The 21,049-nt window shown below is 38.6% G+C and overlaps 1 protein-coding gene across 8 annotated transcripts in view; it reads left to right on the forward strand.

Annotated features, from left to right (window-relative positions):
* Positions 1 to 21,049, forward strand: part of ttc3 (tetratricopeptide repeat domain 3) — a 128,248-nt gene that overhangs the window by 35,059 nt on the left and 72,140 nt on the right. For all 8 annotated transcript variants that reach the window (XR_009511874.1, XR_009511873.1, XM_059968780.1 and 5 more), the window contains exons 11-21: positions 2,429 to 2,483; positions 3,749 to 3,908; positions 4,076 to 4,127; positions 4,701 to 4,812; positions 7,568 to 7,720; positions 12,943 to 13,023; positions 15,205 to 15,317; positions 16,620 to 16,746; positions 17,756 to 17,878; positions 18,277 to 18,378; positions 20,473 to 20,565. Coding sequence is in view for 6 of the 8 variants with exons in the window: in XM_059968780.1 (XP_059824763.1) it covers positions 2,429 to 2,483; positions 3,749 to 3,908; positions 4,076 to 4,127; positions 4,701 to 4,812; positions 7,568 to 7,720; positions 12,943 to 13,023; positions 15,205 to 15,317; positions 16,620 to 16,746; positions 17,756 to 17,878; positions 18,277 to 18,378; positions 20,473 to 20,565 (1,171 nt within the window). In the remaining 2 variants the exon portion in view is untranslated. The remainder of the gene's footprint in view (positions 1 to 2,428; positions 2,484 to 3,748; positions 3,909 to 4,075; positions 4,128 to 4,700; positions 4,813 to 7,567; positions 7,721 to 12,942; positions 13,024 to 15,204; positions 15,318 to 16,619; positions 16,747 to 17,755; positions 17,879 to 18,276; positions 18,379 to 20,472; positions 20,566 to 21,049) is intronic.

Raw genomic sequence — 21,049 nt, forward strand, 5'->3', positions numbered from 1 at the left:
AGCTGAATTAATTAGAACCGATCCAGATTTTGTGGGCTTCAGAGTTAACCAGGAGGAATATAAGATTAACTTATTTGCTGATGATGTTCCTGATTTATTTAACAAACTCATTGCATTTGTTGCATAAATTATCTTTTAGATTGGAAGAATATGGGAAAATATCAGGGTATAAAGTAAACTGGGATAAAAGTGAAATTTTACCCTTACTAAAGGAGATTATAGTCAATGTCGATTAGTAACTCAATTTAGATGGCCGACAAATGGTATAAAATATAGGTGACTGTTTTGAAGGAGGTATATTGATGTCGTTTGATCAATTAAAGAATAAATTTAAAATATCAAATAACACTCTTACGTTAATTTCAGTTAAAGGCCTATTTAAGAGATAAACTGGGTCAAACAATGTTAATGCCAAAACCTAATGAAATAGAAACTTTAATTCAAAAGGGAAAAATTAAAAAAATTATGTCTTATATGTATAATTTGATTCAAAAACAGTCAATTAAACCAGGAATTCATAAATCAAGATAAAAATGGGAAACTGATTTGAATATTAAAATTGATGAAAAAAATTGGTCAAGACTATGTCTTGATAGTATGACAAATACAATAAATGTCCAACTTAGATTAGTACAATACAATTTTTTACATCAATTATATATTACACCACAAAAAATAAATAGATTAAACCCAAATTTATCTGACCGATGTAATCAAGAAATTGGTACTTTTTTACACTCTACTTGGTCTTGTTTTAAAATTCAACCTTTTTGGATAAATCTAAGACTTTTACTGGAACAAATTATTGGAATACAACTTCCACATAGCCCAATATTATTTTTATTAGGCGATATTGAAGGGATAATACCGAAACCTGAGTTGAATAAATATCAGAAAAAATTTATAAAAATTGCATTGACAGTAGCCAAAAAAACTATTGCAATTACTTGGAAATCAGATTCATACTTAACTATGGACTGTTGGAATAATGAAATATATAGCTGCATTCCATTTGAAAAAATTACTTATAATTTAAGAAATGAATATGATATATTTTTGAAATTTGGCACCCTTATCTACAAAAGATAGGATTAAATATTATAGGTCCTTTGAAGATAAAATTATTAGTTATTTGGGGGGAAAAATAAAGATATATACTAAAGTTATTTTGAACTCCATGGAGCATGTGGGGATCCTCCGATATCCAGGCAATCTTTCTTTCTTCTTTCTTTTTTCTTTTTTTTTTATACAGGGATGTTAAGGGGGGAAGGGTTAAGGGGAGGGGGAGGGCTATTATTAATTTTAATTATTATTCTATTCATTTTATGTAATTCTGTTAAAAATTTAATTTAAAAATTATTTTAAAAAGATGAGGTACAGAAAATCAGCAAGTATAGCAAGCAGTTAGAAATAACAGAAATTGAACATGGAGCTCTTAAAATAAAGAAGAGATCAGAGTACAAACAAAAGCCTTTCTAAAATTCTGTAAAGCTTTATGAAAACTTAGTTAAAATTTTAGAATCTGAACTTAAGGAGAAGTGTTTGGCTTGCAGAATAAAATAACTAGGTTATTTCCAAGGCTGTTCTACCAGGAAAGATTGAAGAAGAATGACCTCCACTCTGTGGCCACTTTATTAGCTACACCTGTTATCTGCTTGTTATTGCAAATATCTAATCAGCAAATCATGCAGCAGCAGCACAGTACATAAAGGCATGCAGACGTGGTCAAGAGATTCAGTTATTTTCCAGACCAAACATCAGAATGGGGAAGAAGTGTGATATAAGTGACTTTGACTGTGGAATGATTGTTGGTGCCAGCCAGGGTGGTTTGAGTATTTCAGAAACTGCTGATCTCCTTGGGATTTTCATGCACAACAGTCTCTGGAGCGCAAAGAGAATGATGCAAAAAGCAATAAAAAAAAACAGCAGTTCTGAGGGTGAAAATTGGTCAGAGGAGAATAGCCAAACTGGTTCAGGTTGATGGAAAGGCGACAGTAACTCAAATAACTATACGTTACAACAGCGGTGTGTGATGAGCATCTCCAAACACACTACACGTTGAACCTTGAAGTGGATGGGCTACAGCAGCAGAAGACCACGCCGGGTTCAACTCTGGTACCTAATAATGTAGCCACTGAGTGTATAATGAAGCCAAGTTTGATAGCTTGATGCTCAATCTAGCACGAGCGGAAAGTGTGCAAGGAGCCAGCTGGATTTGAACCCCAGACCACTTGCGTGGAAGTCCAGTGCTGATGTCACTACATCATCTGCCAGCTAGTATTGACCTTGCTGAGGATGCATTTCACAGGCAGTGAGGGGGCCAGCAGTATTCAGTCTCTGAAAATGTATTTGAAATTATTGCACTTTTATTGTAACTAACTTGTTTCAGTTGATAGGTTGTTCAAAGCACTTGTACTTTCCTTTTTAGAAAAGCGCTTGGTGATGGAAAAAGAGCCATAATCTTAAAACCTTCTTGGACCAAGGTGTGTATTTGTGTTTCATTCCTCTATCTCTTTCTCAACAGGTTTTTAATCATTTTACCCAATTTCATCCCCTTCTCAAAATACATGTGATAATACATTGAAAATCAGTTTATGTGAAAGTGTAAGGTTCAATGTCACTGAAAGCAGTGTGCAGTACATAGAGTGAACTAATTCAGATGTTTGTAATATATGCATCCATCCTGCAGATCACTATAAATGTAATATGTAATTGAGTAGTAACTAGAGACATTCATTAGGACTTGCCTCAGTTGTAATATCTAATGACTAGCAGGATAATTATGTTGAATTTCATAGTTATGTCAAAAATAATCTTACTAATAATGTTTATAATTCTGAGAATTGATGTTTTTTAATGCCTTTTTATTAAAGACCACTCTGAGTTGTTTCAACAAATAAAATTATTAGTTAGACATTAACTATGTGAAGCTCGCCAGACTCTCATGACCTGCTGTGCTTGCATACACTGGTACTTTGTCCCAGATGCATTCTTTGTAAATAAGTACTAATACAATCAGTATTATTTCATAGAAAGCTCCCACAAGCCACTGTACACATCACTTCAGTGAGCTATTATATCAGGTGTGAACGTGGTATCCTCTCTTTTACTTGCTGCAGTGCCAGTAACCTGGGAGCTCAGGACCTGATATAATTCCAGCACTGTCCAGTGTGGAGATTTGCTGATGTGTGAATTGGGGCAAGCAATGAGATTTTTCAGCATTAACTTGCTGGCCATTGCTGGAGATATTTTCATTTTTACTTCTAGAAATACAACATGTGTTTCAGTAATCATTGCACCCCTTTTGCCAATTGTCTTAAATGACATTTTGTCTCATTCTCCGTAATTTCCTTTTGTTTCGCTATGAACAGTCTCTTGGACTTCCCAGCATGGGAATGGGTTAACAGAACAAAATATGTTTATAAATAAATTAGAAGACCATATTTTAGCTTTATTTTGCCAACAATCACCAAGTTTTAGTTCAAGTTTAATTGTCATTCAACCGTACAGCTAAACGAGAAAGCATTCCTCTGCCACCAAGGTGCAAAACACGGTGCATACAGACACACACAGCACACAACACATAGTTCTTGCTCATTACTTTGAAGAAACGACAAGTTAATGTGCTTGTATATTCTAATTAGCAACTGAATAATGTCTACTTTTTATATGTCTTTTATTTATTTATTCATTGCAAAAGGATTCTAGGTCCAATTTCACAATTTGAATCTTGATTTTAATTTGGCAGGGTCATTATCGCTTTTGTGATGCCTTGTTTTCGATGGGAGAACACAAACGTGCTATTGAAGCAAATGACAAGGCTCAAGAATTATGCAGAAGTGATTCAGATGGAATTCGAGACTTAGTTCAGCAGAAATCAAAATTCCTTAAAAGACTGCAGGATGAAAGTAACCGTACTTCTCTTGTTAAATGTGTCCCTTCACTTGAGAAAAGTTCCAAATTTGTTCTGATAAGGCTGTTGCTGAGTTTTTTTTTCTTTGAATTAAATCTTAATTTTCTTTCTGGAGAGGTTTTAGCACTATTTATAATTTTTTGCATATTTCTTTTCCTTCAGATCTTGAAAAAGCAAAGACTGATGCATTAAAGAAAGAATTAAGCACTGAAAAGTAAGTTGGATAACATAATGTGATATAGAAGACCATCTTTCTTTCAGCCAGTCTGGATTTTAAAGGTTTCAGCAGATTCATTTTGAATTATATGCAATTATCTCTCATAATTATGCTTGATTTTTGTCTTAAGTACTGATTCTAGTTCTCTTACGTACTATCCCAGAATGTAATTGCTCATATTATTGTACCTTTAGAGCAGATTTTCTTGCACAAGGTTGTTTGCCAGTTCCTTGACTACAGAGATTGTATGAAATTTGTGTTTTACAGTGCAAATATTTGAAAATGTTGTTACTGATTCCCTCTATCCCTGTAAATTATTTTCCTCAACTGATTATCTATTCATCTTTCAAAAGCAATAAACTGACCAATCATTTGAACCGTCTGTCCCAGATTGTAACCACACTAAATGGAAAAGTCTTTCCTCGTATCTTTCTGCCTCTACTCACTTTAAAATTACATTTCCTGACTATCGAACCATTTGCTAATCAGACACCACTTAACTGAAACACAAAAATGTTTTTATTTTTTATTTTTTTATTCTTTTATTACCATGTGAACTACTTTTTCCAGAGTGCAGCCACTATTAGCCACTCAGCCATTAAGTGAAGATCATAAGAATGAGTCCAAAAGGAACCAGGAAAAACATGGTTTAAAGAGTCGCGTTTCACCATGGCCAAAGAAGGTAATAGTGAATAGTATGATGTGTAATTATAGCGTGGCTAACTATTAATGGGCTCAGGCTGAGGATCAAATCACAGCACATAAAATGAGCTATAAAAATAAAGCAACACACACAAAATTCTAAAGGAACCCAGCAGATCATGCAGTATCTATAGAAATGAATAAACAGCCTGCATTTCAGGCCAAGACCCTTCATCAGGTCTCTTCACTCCAGCATTTTTTGTGTGTTGCTCTGGATTTCCAGTATCTGCAGAATCTCATGTGGTTATAAAAATACAGTGCTTGAAATAGAAGACAGGGTTATTGTGGCTAAATTTTTGTTTCAATTTTAGATTTTCAGCATCTAAAGTACTTTTGATTTTAATATAAAATGACTTCTCAATAGACGTGCTTCATAGCTCTGATATTTATATCACAGTACAAGTAGTCTGAGTTACCACAGTGTTCCTTTCCTGAGAACTGTTTCTATCCTGAACTATTAGTAAGTGGGAGATGAACGACAGTAGTGTTGCAGAGAGAGTCACAGAAACAGCTGTGATGTGCGAGTGAGCAAGCACATGAAAAGCGGCCACCAGCCAGACTCATTGATCGAGTGCCTCCGTTCCGTGCTCCCTGCTTTGCTCATCTCAACTCAGCCCCTGAATATTGTGGAGAAATGACAGTCAGAAATACAGTAGATTTAATTAAGGCAGTTGCTTATTTGGGATAACTCTTAAAGAACAAAAACTAATCAAGAAAATAGCCAGGATTCACTTGTTTATTTGGAACACTACGACGCTTAATTGGGGCAGGAGACTGTCGCCAACCAGTTTCTAATTAGTGTCAAATGTGTCACTGTGTAGCTGTTAGACACTACACTGTGTTTAGAGTGAATCGTTTTGAAATAGTATCAGTTGTGTGTGCTTGTATGCAAAAGTTTTTGTCACAGATAGTTGATGAACGTTAAACAGTAAGACAATTTGGAACTGCTGTGCCCACTGTGGTTTGAAGCATTCAGGCTTGGAGATGCCAGAAACGGCCAGGAGTGAAAATGAGATGATTTCACTATTTCAGTAAGTTAGGAAACTACCAAGGATTTGAAGGTATCAATAGTCATCTTGAATATGAAAGCGAAAATGAAGATTTGGAGCATGCAATTGTCAACAGTATTGTATGAAGGCAGTCCATTATCTGGACAGGTGCCTGCACTGATTTTGTTCATTTACAGTCGGTTAAAAGAACATGGCAGCATACACTGGATTAATTCCTCAATCGATAACTATTAAGAACTAATACACAGTTTTATAATACTGTAATAGTATTGAAAGTACTGTAATTGTTTTGTGTTTTATTTAAATAGGTAATTTCTTAATCAGTTTGTCTTTTTTTTTATTCCTCTTTAACTGTTCCCATGAAACTTTGGCTAATCAGAGCAGCTGTTTAATTGGGCCAAAATGTACTCATCCCAATGTGTCTCAGTCAACTGGAATCTACTGTACTTCATTTCAAACCCTGCTGGCAAATTCATCCCCCAAGCCACTGGTCTCCCTAACATTTATTCTTCTGTATGAAATTCAGGCAGTCCCCGGCTTACTTACGTGTTCCGTTCCTGAGTCCGTCTTTAAGTCGGATTTGTACGAAAGTTGGAACAAGTACATCTGGTATTATTTAGCATCAGTTAATCAAATGCTTGTCTTAGTATGTAGTATATATTTTACCTTTCTACACATATAAACACTTAAGAAACATGTATTCCAATAATTAAACTACTGCATTGCTCAGTAATAATTGTAGTTTTAATCGGGGCAGCGCCTTTCACATGCTTCATTATTCTCACTTTATCCATTATCCTTTAAAATTGTTTCGATCGTTGACCGACCTAAGCCTAACGCTTTTCCAATGACCGATGGCATTTCACCTCTTTCCAAGCGCTTTATTATTTCCACTTTATTCTCAATCGCTATCGCTTCCCGTCAATGGAACAGAAACACTGCAGGCGGCGGCTCCTGAGCTTTGCCGGCTCCCAAGGTCCTTTGGGTCCTAAGGACCACTGCATTGAGACAGGTTAAATGGGACAAGTGGGGGCTGTGCTGAGTTTGCATATTTGATCATCCACAATATTCCGCGTGGGAATTTAAACTGGAGGTGGCAGTGTTTTTTTTATGAGGTCGAGTTGCAAGGTCAACATCAACCCAGCACGGATAGTACGGAGTCACTGGATTGACATCAACCCAGCACGGGAACGGTCTATCACTGGATCAAACTTGGGAAACTCTGTTCTTCAGCCCGGCGCTGATCTCACTGCGCCACCAGCCGACCGGAACGAGGGGGAGGGGCGGGCGGGGTCAGGGTGAATCTTACTAAGAAAAATTTAAGCCAAATACAGCATTAACCACTCAACACAGTATCAACAGCAATGACGTAAAATGGCGGACAGCGTCGCGATCCGACTTACAATGGCGGACGTTGTTCTCCTTCCTTGGTTCATAAGTATGAGTTGTTCGTAAGTACAAGTTGTCCGTAAGTCGGATGTTCGTAACTCGGGGACTACCTGTATCCATAAAGTTGGGATTTGCTATCTTGGGTGGACCAGTATGTCATCCACCATGTTATAAACTCTGCAGTTCTTTATTCCTGGAACCAATTTCTGTTGTTATTTTACCTTGTACATTTAACCCTGTGATTGTGTAGTACATGTAGACTATGGTAAACAAGCCACAGTTTGAAAGATGCTAAAGGTGCCACTAAAGATACTAACCTGAAATTGTTTTTGTTAGGTAATGATGCCTTTAGACAGTGCAGATACTTTAATGGATAAATTGAAGTCACTGATTCAGGCTGGACATGTAGCCTTATCAGACCAGCGTGCCCGCAATGCAGAACATGCCTTCTGGCAGGTTCTGAAGTTATTGGATCCAGAGAAACTTGAGGTTGGTCTGTGATAATCCTGTCTTTTGGGGTTTTATCTTCAGAAACTTCAGCAGAAGAATCAGAATTCTGTTCAGTTTTGCATTTCATTTCTATATATTTAGAAGGCATTATGTTTGGGCAGGATAGAAACATAAAAACATAGAAAACCTATAGCACAATACAGGCCCTTTGGCTCACAAAGCTGTGCCAAACATGCCCCTACCTTAGAAATTGCCTAGGGTTACCCATAGCCCTCTATTTTTCTGAGCACAATGACCCTGTCCAGGAGTATCTTAAAAGACCCTATTGTATCCGCCTCCACCACCGTTGCTGGCAGCCCATTCCACACGCTCTCCACTCTGCGTAAAAGAAAACTTCCCTGACATCTCCTCTGTACCTACTTCTAAGCACCATAAAACTGTGCCCTCTCATGCTAGCCATTCCAGCCCTGGGAAAAAGCCTCTGACTATCCACAGGATCAATGCCTTTCATCATCTATACACCGCTATCAGCTGCAACATTACCTCTCAGCTCCTAAACTCAATCCCACCATTGATGAAAGCCAATGCACCATACACTTTTTTAACCACAGAGTCAACCTGTGCAGCAACTTTGAGTGTCCTATGGACTCAGGCCCTAAGATCCCTCTGATCGTCCATACTACCAAGAGTCTGACCATTAATACTATATTCTGCCATCATATTTGACCTATCAAAATGAACCACCTCACACTTATCTGGGTTGAACTCTGTCTGCCACTTCTCACCCCTGTTTTGTATCCTATCAATGTCCCGCTGTAACCTCTGACAGCCCACCACACTATCCACAACACCCCCAAGCATTATGTTATCAGCAAATTTACTAAACCATCCCTCCACTTCCTCGTCCAGGTCATTTATAAAAATCACGAAGAGCAAGGGTCCCAGAAGAGATCCCTGAGGCACACCAGTGGTCACTGGCCTCCATGCAGAATATGACCTGTCTACAGCCACTCTTTGCCTTCTATGGACAAGCCAGTTCTAGATCCACAAAGCAATGTCCCCTTGGGTCCCATGCCTCCTTATTTTCTCAATAAGCCTTGTATGCGGTACCCTGTCAAATGTCTTGCTGAAATCCATATACACTACTTTTACTGCTCTACCTTCATCAATGTGTTTAGTCACATTCTCAAAAAATTCAGTCAGGCTTGTAAGGCACAACCTGCCTTTGACAATGCCATGCTGACCTATTCCTAATTGTATTATGCCTCTCCAAATGTTCATAAATCCTGCCTCTCAGGATCTTCTCCATCAACTTACCAACCACTGAATTCATAATTTCCTGGGCTATCTCTACTCTCTTTCTTGAATAATGGAGCAACATCCGCAACCCTCCAATCCTTCGATACTTCTCCCTTCCCCATTGATGATACAAAGATCATCGCCAGAGGCTCAGCAATCTCCTCCCTCACCTTCCACAGTAGCCTGAGGTGCATCTTGTCTGGACCCAGTGAGTTATCCAACTGGATGCTTTCCAAAGGCTCCAGCACATCCTCCTCCTTAATACCTACATGCGCAAGCTTTTCAGTCCACTGTAAGTCATCCTTATAATCGCCAAGGTCCTTTTCCATAGTGAATACTGAAGCAAAGTACTCATTTCATACCTCTACTATCTCCTCTGGTTCAATACACACTTCTTCACTGTCACACTTGACTGGTCCTATTCTGTAACATCTTATCCTCTTGCTCTTCACATACTTGTAGAATGCCTTGGTGTTTTCCTTAATCCTGTCTACCAAGGCCTTCTCATAGCCCCTTCTGGCTCTCCTAATTTCTTTCTTAATCTCCTTCCTGCTGACCTTACAGTCTTCTAGATCTCTATCATTACCTAGTTTTTTGAACCTTTTGTAGGCTCTTCTTTTCTTCTTGACTAGATTTACAACAGCCTTTGTACACCACAGTTCCTGTACCCTACCATCCTATCCCTCTCTCGTTGGAATGTACTTATGCAGAACCCCACACAAATATTCCCTGAACATTTGCCACATTTCTTCCATACCTTTCCCTGAGAACATCTGTTCCCAATTTATGCTTCCAAGTTCCTGCCCAGTAGCCTTATATTTCCCCTTACTCCAATTAAACACTTTCCTAACTTGTCTGTTCCTAACCCTCTCCAATGCTATGGTAAAGGAGATAGAATTGTAATTACTGTCTCCAAAATGTCCTCCCACTGAGATATCTGACACCTGACCAGGTTCATTTCCCAATACCAAATCAAGTACAGCCTCTCCTCTTGTAGACTTATCTACATATTGTGTCAAGAAACCTTTTGAACACACCTAACAAACTCCATCCTATCTAAACCCCTCACTCTAGGGACATGTCAATCGATATTTGGGAAATTAAAATCTCCCACCACAACAACCTTGTTATTATTACACCTTTCCTGAATCTGTCTCCCTATCTGCTCCTTGATGTCCCTGTTACTATTGGGTGGTCTATAAAATACACCCATTAGAGTTATTGACTTCTTCCTGTTCCTAACTTCCACCCACAAAGACTCTGTAGACAATCCCTCCATATCTTCCTCCTTTTCTGCAGCCGTGACACTACTGCTGATAACAGTGCGCCACCCCCACCTCTTTTGCCTGCCTCCCTGTCCTTTCTGAAACATCTAAAGCCTGGCACTCTAATTAACCATTCCTGTTCCTGAGCCATCCAAGTCTCTGTAGTGGCCACAACATCATAGCTTCAAGTACTGATCCACACTCTAAGCTCATCCTGTTTCTTCATAATACTCCTTGCATTAAAATAGACACATCTCAAACCATCAGTCTGAGTGTGTCCCTTGTCTACCACCTGCCTATCCTCCCTCTCACACTGTCTCCAAGCTTTCTCTATTTGTGAGCCAACCACCTCTTCAGTTTGGTTCCCACCCCCAAGCAATCCTAGTTTAAACTCTCCCCAATAGCCTCAGCAAACCTCCCTGTCAGGATATTAGTCCCCCTGGGTTTCAAGTGCAACCTGTCCTTTTTGTACAGGTCACTCCTGCCCCAGAAGAGGTCCCAATAATCCAAAATTCTGAATCCCTGCCCCCTGTCCAATCCCTCAGCCACACATTTATCCTCCACCTCACTCTATTCCTGTACTCACTGTCGCATGGCACAGGCAAGTAATCCTGAGATGTCTGCCTTTGTGGTCCTGCTTCTCAACCTCCTTCCTAACTCCCTGTGGTCTGCTTTCAGGATGACCTTCCTTTTCCTGCCTATGTTGTTGGTATCAATATGTACCACGACCTCTGGCTGTTCTCCTTCCCACTTCAGGATATCGTGGATGCGATCAGAAACATCCTGGACCCTGGCACCTGAGTGGCAAACTATCATCCGTGTTTCCTTCCTGCATCCATTGAATCGCCTGTCTGACCCCCTAACTATAGAGTCCCCTATCACTGCTTCCATCCTCTTCCTTTTCTTACCCTTTTGAGCCACAGGGCCAGACTCTGTGCCAGAGGCACGGCCACTGTTGCTTCCCGCAGGTAGACTGTTCCCCCTTCCCCCAACAGTACTCAAACTGGAGTACTTATTGTCAAGGGGTATAGCCACAGGTGTGCCCTCTTGTCTCTGACTCCCACTTATCTGTCTCCCCAGACTCCGTTGTGACTACCTGCCTGTAGCTCCTCTCTATCACCTCCTCACTCTCCCTGGCCAGGCGAAGGTCATTGAGATGCATCTCCAGTTCTCTAACCCGGTCCCTAAGGAGCTGCAGCTCTATGCACCTGGTGCAGATGTGGCTGTCCAGGAGGCTGGGAGTCTCCAGGATTTCCCACATCTGACACTGAGCACTGAACGCTGGCCTCACACACATTCTTCCTGTCTGTAATCTAAACATGTAAGCTACCTCTCCTCGACCCTTTAATGCCTAAGCCCCATTGAGCCAAAGCCTTCCTACTCTGTCGCCCGCTCCTCCGATACTTATTTAATGAAGCTGTCTCCTCTTAAACTCTTCTCGTTGTTCTTACTGGCTGATGTCCACGTGCTTGCGCACTTGTGCCCCAATCAAACTGCTGAAGAAATAAATGTCTCCTTTTAAACTCTTCTCACTGGCTGACGTCCACGCACTTGCGCAGTCGTGCCCCGATCAAACTACTGAAGATGGGGAAGATTGAGAAAGACGTGCCCTTTGGTACAGAATATGAAATGGAGTTCTGACACTATTGCTTATTTGACATTACAGTGCATTGTAATGGAACAGAGCCTTCAGTATTGATTGAATCTTTGATGCTAAATGTACTCGGATTTTTTAAGGAAGTAAGAATAGCCTTTGGAACTGTTCTGTCCTATCTAAATCTCTTTTAACTATTTATAGCAACACTGAAAATGCTGCAGGAACCCGGCAGGTTAGGCAGCATCGATGAAAATGAATAAGCAGTTGAAATTCAGGCTGAGACCCTTCATCGGGGTAGGAAACCAGAATAAGAAGCAGGAGGGAGGGGAAGATTTACAAGCTAGGTGATAGATGAATCTGGGTGAGTGGAGGAGGAAGAAAGATGCAGGGATGTGATAGGACTGGAGAAGAAGGAATCTACAGCAGAGAAGAGTGGACGATGTGAGAAAAGGAAGGAGGAGGGGCCACCAGGGGAAGGTGATAGGCAGGTGAGAAGAGAAGAGAGGTGAGAGGGGAGCCAGTGTGGGGAATGGAAGAAGAAGGAAGGGGGATGGGGAAAATAACTAAGTTAGAGAAAACGTTGTTCACGCCCTCAGGTTGGAGCCTACCCAGACGGAATCTGAGGTGTTGCTCCTCCAACCTGAGAGTGGTCTAACTGTGGCAGTAGAGGAGGCCATGGACAGACATATTAGAATGGGAAAGGGGATTGGAATTACAATGGCTGACCATCGTGAAATCTTTTTTTGCGGATGGGTCAAACATGCTCAACAAAGCCATCCCCCATTCTATATTGGGTGTCACCAATGTAAAAGCAGCTACATCTGGAGCAGTGATACAGCAGGTGATTGCCAAAGGTTTGCAAGTAAAGTATTGCCTCACCTGGAAGGACTGTTGAAGCCATGCTGAGTTCCTCCAGCATTTTGTGTATGTTGCTCTGGATTTCCAGCATCTGCAGGATCTCTTAAGTTTAACTATTTATAAATACTCTAGTTTGTGGGCTAACTTTACTGAAATCAATATAATGATTCATATAATGTAATAACTTTAATTTAGGCCCAAACTGTAGATCTTAATTCAGGTCATTGTTTTGTCTTTATTAGGAAGTATCTTTGTCCACTGTTGACTATGTAATAATAATCTATGGTCATGCCTGTGCCCTCCTTGGTATTGGACTGCCTGAGGTGAGAACCATAATTTTCTAACTTGTGGAGTTCTGTAAATTGCCAATTAATTATACTTAAATGAGTATATTTGCAGTGCATGGCATAGCGTGTAAGTCATGACTGTGTTTCAGAAAATTCGGTTGTCAATAGACTACCTGCATTATCTTCTGCTTCTTCCTACCTCCCCCTCCCTACACTGTTGTATTTTGGAGCTACATGGTTGTGCCAATGCCCACATTCAGTTGTTGAGAGTTTTCATATTTGACTCAGCATCTTGAGCATTACTGTACGATTTAATCCTGATAGGAAATTTGATACGTTCATACAGTGGTGCTAGAAAGTTTGTGAACCCTGTAGAATTTTCTCTATTTCTGCATAAATATGACCAAAAATGTGATCAGATCTTCACTTGTCCTAAAAGTAGATAAAGAGGACCGAATTAAATAAATAATATAAACATATTACATTTGTTCATTTATTGAGAAAAATTATCCAATATTATATGTATTTGTTGGAAAAAGTATGTGAACTTTTGCTTTCAGTATCTGGTGTGAACTCCCCCTCCCCTTTGTACAGTGACAACTGCAACCAAGTGTTTCCGATAACTGTTGATCAGTCCTGCACGTCAGCTTGGAGGAACTTTAGGCCATTCCTCCTTATAAAACTGCTTCAACTCTGGGATGTTGGTGGGATTCCTTGCATAAACTGCTTGCTTCAGGTCCTTCCACAACATTTCTATAGGATTAAGGCCATTTCAAACCACGAATTTTCTTTTTTTAAAACCATTTTGTTGATTTACTCTTGTCTTTCAGATCATTGTCTTGTTGCATTAACCTACTTCTATGAAGTTTCAGGTGATGGACTGCTACCCTGACGTTCTCTTGTAAAATGTCTTGATACAGTTTTGAATTCATTGCTCCCTCAACAATTACAAACTGCCTAGGCCTTGAGGCAGCAAAGCAGCCCCAAACCATAAGAATACAACTTCAAATGCTGTGGATCAAAGAATACGAACACAACACTGGAAGAACTCAGCAGGTCAGGCAGCATCCGTGAGAAAAGAGTAACCAACGTTTTGGGCTGAGACCTTTCATCAGGAAAGGTCTTGACCCAAAACGTTGGCTACTCTTTTCTCACGGATGCTGCCTGACCTGCTGAGTTCTTCCAGCGTTGTGTTCGTATTCTCTCAGCCCCAAACCCTGATGCTCCTTCCACCATGCTTCATAGTTGAGATGAGGTTTTGGTGTTGGTGTGCAGTGCGCTTTTTCCTCCAAACATAGCAATGTACATTTCTGCCATAAAGTTCAACTTCTGTCTCATCTGTCCATAGAACGTTGTCCCAGAAGTGTGTGGAACATCAGTTGTTCCTTTGCAAACTAGAGACGTGTAGCAATGTTTTTTATTGGAGAGCAGATGTTTCCTCCGAGGTGTCCTTCCATGAACACTATTCTTGTTCAGTGTTTTGTTTATAGTGCGCACGTGAACAGAGTCTTTAGCAAGTTCTAGAGATCTCTGCAGGTCTTTTGCTGTTATCCTTGGTTCTTTTTCACCTCTTTCAGCTTTGCACGTTGTGCTGTTGGTGTGATCCGCTCCTTGGGAGAGTAGCAACAGTACTGAGTTTCTTCCATTTGTAGACAATTCCTCTTACTGTTTACTGATGAATACTCAGATCTTTAGAAATGCTCTTGTAGCCTTTTCCAGCTTCATGCATCTCTACAATTCTTCTAAGGTCCTCTGAAAGTTGTTCTGATCAAGGCATGGTGCACATAGATAAATCTCCCTTGAGAAGAGTAGGCTCTTTCAGTAACCTGATTTTATGTGTCTTTTTTTTATAGGACAGGGCACCTCTACAACCCACACACGAGTGCCTTACCCCAGAGGTTCACATACTTTTCCCAACAAATACGCGTAATATTGGATCATTTTTCTCAATAAATAAATGAACAAGTATTAGATTTTTGTGTTATAAAATTTATTTAATTGGGTTTTCTTTATCTAATTTTGGGACTTGTGTGAAGATTTAATACATTTTAGGTCATATTCTGCAGGGTTCACAAACTTTCTAGCACAACTGTACATAAAGGGTCAAATGACATATTCCTCTGAAGCTTACTAATAGCTTTGCTTACATCTCCAACATTGTAGATATTTCTGTAGTTGTTTTTCTTAGAGTCACTAACTTGTACTTTGTTTGACCAGGAGTTGACTGAGGCTGAAAATCAATTTAATAAAATTTTGGAGCAATTTCCAGAACAGCGGCTTGACTGTCTGGCATTCTATGGACTTGGCAAAGTGTACTTTCAGCAGAACAGGTTTGTTCCTTGATAAAGAAAAGGGCAGAAGTGTACAACAGAAACATCGAACCTCCCAAAAGTTGAGGTTTTCAAAACTTTATTGCCTGTATCGTAAAGTACATATTCACACATTTCCCCTGTGCTCAGTGCTAACATGGAAATACAATAGGCTATTCATTGTATCAAGCTCATAGTAGAGCAGTCCCATCAGTCCCATTTCATGCATTATCCCAATATGCCTGCAAAGTATTCTCTGTGCCTTGCAACTACTCCCTTTCCAGTTTGTAATTCTTTTTCCATTATCCTCACAGGCAGTAAATTCAAAATTGTAACGGCTATCTGAGTAAAAATATTCTCCCCTCACATCTGCCTTGTATCTTATCCCAATTTTATTTTTAGTGTACCTTTCTCTGCTTAATCCCTGAACCATCCACAAGTGGGAACAGCTGCCCTCAATCTATCTCAACTGAATTCATCATTACTTTTTTTAGATACGTCCATTAAATTGCCTCTTAGGTGTATTTATTCCTAGGAGAAAAATCCCAACAACTTTGGTCCATCCTGCAATTGCAGCCATTTAAGCTTGTCTAATTTTAATTTGTTCTTCTACTGGTTGCCAAGCTCTGGAATTTAGCCCTCTGTATTTCTACATTCACATCAAACCTTTAACGACGCTGCTGGTTTCTGCCTTAAATGTTCATTTTTGCCTAAATGTCACTTTGATTTTTAATGAAGTCCTGATAAATGCCTTGAGACGTTTTGTTATATAAATATGTTATAGGCAGGAGGTTATGAAAGAAATGGACGTGAATTTTTGTACATCAACCCTTAGTGGATTATTCAAATGGCTCTTATGAAGACATTTTCATTATCATGAGAGACTTAAGAATATGGAAATGTAAAAATGTCACTGAAGACTGAAATGTTCAGGATTAAAAAGTAGCTAAACAAGTTAAGAGAACATTGGCCTTTACGCCAAGGGGGTTGAATTATCCTTGAATAATGTGTATATTTTTGGATGTCAACCCTTAGACTCTGGAGAAGTTACACTGCAAATTTACCCCAATAATTCTCTGGCTTCGAGGTTTATGTTACAACACAAAATCTACATTATGACTCCAAAATAAATGAAAACCATGACTTGTCTTTTTGTAATGGGTTCCATTGGGTTTCCTTGTTTTGTAGCTGCCTGTAAGGAGGTGAATCTCAAGGTTGTAAATAATATGCATACTTTGATAATAAATGTACTTTGAACACTTAACTTTGAATTTTGTTTCCAATAATTTCTCTCCCTTTTCCACTGTTCCACCCCACCCCCAGATTTACCAGTGCTTTAGATCCTTTCAGTAAATCGTTAACAATGGTAAACCATAAGATTGTACCAGGCATACTAACGTGGCCCACAACAACTGTTGTTATCGAAGAAACACAAAATGAAAAATTGAAGGTAACATTTTAAAGATATTAATTGCTTTCTTATGTAACCAGTAATTTCTAAAAAAAACATAGGACCTAGAATAGGCTAGTGAATCTTGTCATTTTGTGAGTTATATTCATAGGTTTCATTCCCCTTCTAAACTAATCATCATCTTGTACACTGTTATGAAAACTCCTATGAGAACAAATCTTTTAGCTTTATGATCCCTCTGCTGCCATCACTAAGGAGATACATGTGAGGCTTAAGTACCACATCACCAGGTTTAGGAACACTTAACCACACAAAATGCTGGTGGAACACAGCAGGCCAGGCAGCATCTATAGGGAGAAGCGCTGTCGGGATGTTTTGGGCCGAGACCCTTCGTTAGGAACACTTAATGCCTTTCAAACATCAGGCTCCTGAACCAGTATGAATAGCTTCACTGAACTGATTCTAAACCTAAGGACTCACTTTTAATGACTTCACAATTCATGCTCTCGGTATTACTAATCTGTTTATTTACACAATTTGTTTTACATACTGGTTATTTGTCAGTCTTTGTTTATGTATAGTTTTCCATTGATTCTATTGTGTTTCTTTGTTTTTCTGTGAATGCTTGCAAGAAAGTGAACCTCAACATAGTATATGATGACATTTAAGTACTTTGACAAATAAATATACTTCAAACTTTAGTCCAAGAACTTCTCAGTTTCTCCAATCTAATCTTACTTCCTTTTCTCTGGAAATATTCTAGTAAAGCTCACAAACTTTTGTCCTGAAATTATGTGACCAGAATTAAATGTGGTATCCTAGTCTTTTGATTTTAATAAGTTCAGTATAATCTATCTATTTTGGTACTCTTTGCCCCTGTAAATCTTAGGATTCCATATATTTTATTAATGATACTCTCAGCTGATCTTGCCACTTTCCAGAATCAATGCATATGTGTAATCAATTCCCTCTGATCCTGTATACCTTTAAAATTCTGCCATTTATTACTTGACACTTATTCTCTTAATTATGCAATTTTATGTTTCAGGCATTGTTAGAAGAATACATAGGAAACTGTCAATTCCCACCTCAACCAGATGCAATCTGCCGCTTTCAACATTGCCAAGGCCATTCTAAGACTCAGATATATTTCTTCGACCCAGGTTTCAAGGTAATGGGTTTCATATGTAAGTAACAGGGGCAGAATATTCTCAAACACAATTCAAAGTTTGGTAACCTGGCATGATATTTAATTATCAGTTATCTAGCAGACATTTCTGACCTTGTACTCAGCCACAGTTGTGAATAGCCTATCAATCAGTCATTATACTTCATGGATAATGACTGATTTAATAGGCTATTATTTACGCTGCCCAAACATTGGCCAGAAGATGGGAATGGCAAACCACTTCCGAAGAAAAACTTACCAAGGGTAGTCATGCTCATGGAAAGACCATTAGCACCCATGTAATACGACATGGCACATAACAAATGAACAATACTTCAAAGAAATAAAGTAATTTCCTGACCTGTAGCTTTGACCACTAACTATCTTGATTTGTGTTTTAGGGCTTTATTCAAATGATATGCATCCTACATTGCCGCTTAGAGTACCATATCAACTGTTGGAAAAAATTGAAGGCAACTTCATTTCAAGATAAAAATGACAAGGTTAGTTTGTTTTAGAAATGAAAGCTATGTTATTACTACAGTTAAGTGAATGAGGATGTAATTTTGCACAAAATGGGTAAACGGCTAGTTGAGTTTTGCCATAATTGGAATCAAAATGTATCCGCATTGAGATTCACTGTTATTAATAAAACTTGAGTTTAATTTTTCTTCCTTTTGATAGTTACTGGAATTCCAAGTGACTTTCTTAATAGTTACTATCTATATACTTTTAACACTGGTATTACTATAAAACTATTTATCTTGTCATGATAATAAGATAAGCATTTTGACAATGTTAAGGCTGCTTTCTCTGATTTGGTTTAGTTTAAACTTGATTTTGCTATTTAGTTAAGAAGTCACAAGATCAATTTATGTGTCATTTTAGGTGAATCACAGCAATGAATGAGTAAGTCATCAAACTGCCCATTCAAACTATTCTTCAGAATATATATTCAATATATGTTCATATATACAGATAATAATTCTGTAAGCAATTTCTTACAACTGGCATTGAACTTATTAGCACAAATTGAAGCTTCATCACAAATTGAAGCTTTCAGCCCAAATTTTATTCCATGTACCCAGAAAATGTAAAAATCCTTTCATTGCAAAATTAATTTGATACATCACCGTAAGTTTACTCTTCACTGCTTATCTGAAAATCTATTCTGTGCTACATTTTTGAAGAGCAATTTTTCAATATAGGGTTTATATAACCCTTTTACAATCAGTGTTTGGAGTTTAATTCTGGAATTAGTCTTTTCCTACTTGTTTCCTTGAATACCTTTAAATTAAGCACATTGAAACTTTAAAAAAGCTTTGGGTTTCAACACAGAATCAAGATAAGGCTTTTCAGTGCATATGCAGCTACAATATGTTGTAACTCAGTTTCTGAAACTGTTTTACAAGATGAAAATTGAAAGTCCATCCCAAGGGTGGCACAATGGCACAGCAGTCACTATACAGCATTCGATCTTGATCCTGGGTACCTTCTTTGTAGAGTTTGCATGTTCTCCGTGTGAACACCTGGTTTTTCCCTAGGTGTGGCAACAATAGACTAGTAGGTTAATTGGGTACTGTAGGTGGGTAGCAGGATAATTGGGATAAGAGGAAGTTAATGGGTGTGTATTCCAGTTGTGTAGTTCAATGATTTGGCTTTGTTGATGGTTCTCTTGTACTTTGGGGTTGCATCCATGCCTTGGTCTTGTTCAATGCTTTAGCACAGCTCTTGTAATATGAACATTACCCATTTTCCTTTCCCATGTAAACACATTTCTGACTTTTTCCAAATTCATTGCCGAGTTTGTTCTCTCTGTATTTAACTAGCTTGCATTGAACTGAACAGCCCATTCATCCTATAACGTTGTGCTGAACCAGCTAAAAAGCAAATCAAAAACACCCAACCACTGATCCCTCCTTCCTACACAATGTCCATATCCCTCCAGTTTCCATACGTCTGTGTGCCGATCTAAACATCCCTTAAAAGCCTCTAAAGTATTTGCCTCTTCACCATTCCAGGCATCCATGACTCTAAGTAAAGTACTTATCTTCACATCCCTCTTGAACCTACCCCTGCTCAGCTTCAATGCATAATGTATGCATGTGTGTGTTTATATAAGGCATAGTGATAAATAATCAGATCTGATTTCTGCACTCAAAAGTATATAGTCAATGGAAATGACAGTCCTCTGCAAAGATGTCAGTATGCAGAGCATAAGAGAACTGAGTTGTATATGAAACAATTAAGATTAGTTGAAAAATCTTGTTATTGTTTTATTTCTCAAGTAATTTATGCCTTTTTATTGAATAGTTTAATGTGTTTTAAAGTTTTTAACAGTTTCAGCTGTTTATAAATTTCTCTTTTATGTATGGGTGTCAGATTGGTTCAAGTATGTGCAGCCTGATATTTAAATAATTATGCAACATACACAAAATGCTGGAGGAACTCAGCAGGCCAGACAGCATCTATGGAAAAGAGTACAGTCAGTGTTCTGGGCTGAGACCCTACAGCAGGACTAATTATACTCATTTAGAATTACACTGATCACTGCTTTGTTTATAACTTTGCATTTATCAAAACACTTTTTTTTGAAGGATTTTCTGAAAGATCCATGTTTCACTCCAGATTGTGGAGGGAAAATTTCCAAAATTGTCATCTATGATTCAAAAGGTCTTGTGAAATGTAAGGTAAGGAATGTATCCAATGAATTAATTGTAGATCTCAGCATGCATACCACACAAAAATGTTAATAGATTGTTCTGAACAAATGTGGTTTTATTTAATTGAAACTGAGTTGATAGAATAGAGTCAGACAATAACCTAAAAAGAATAATGGATACCTAGGATTTGGCCACTTCTTCAGATGTCACTACTAATTTTCAAAGGTTTTTAGCTATTGTATTTTTGAGCTTGCTTTTTAATTTGGAAGAACATTTGCCTCTTGATATTCCTTGCTGAGAAATCTAAACTTTTATTGAATATAAGTTTCATGATATGTGGAGCTGTTCTTTGTACCATTTTTGGCAAAATAAATCAGTTTTTTAATGTTGAGGTTACCAGTTCCATTATTGGCCTTGTGAGATATTTTCTCATTGGTAAGACCCAAGACCCAAAGACCCATGTGGATTAGTGGAATTATCGTACCTGCAAATGAGCTCAGCAATGGGTAAG

Source organism: Hypanus sabinus, chromosome 4, assembly GCF_030144855.1.
Source record: "Hypanus sabinus isolate sHypSab1 chromosome 4, sHypSab1.hap1, whole genome shotgun sequence".
Lineage (NCBI taxonomy): Eukaryota > Metazoa > Chordata > Chondrichthyes > Myliobatiformes > Dasyatidae > Hypanus > Hypanus sabinus.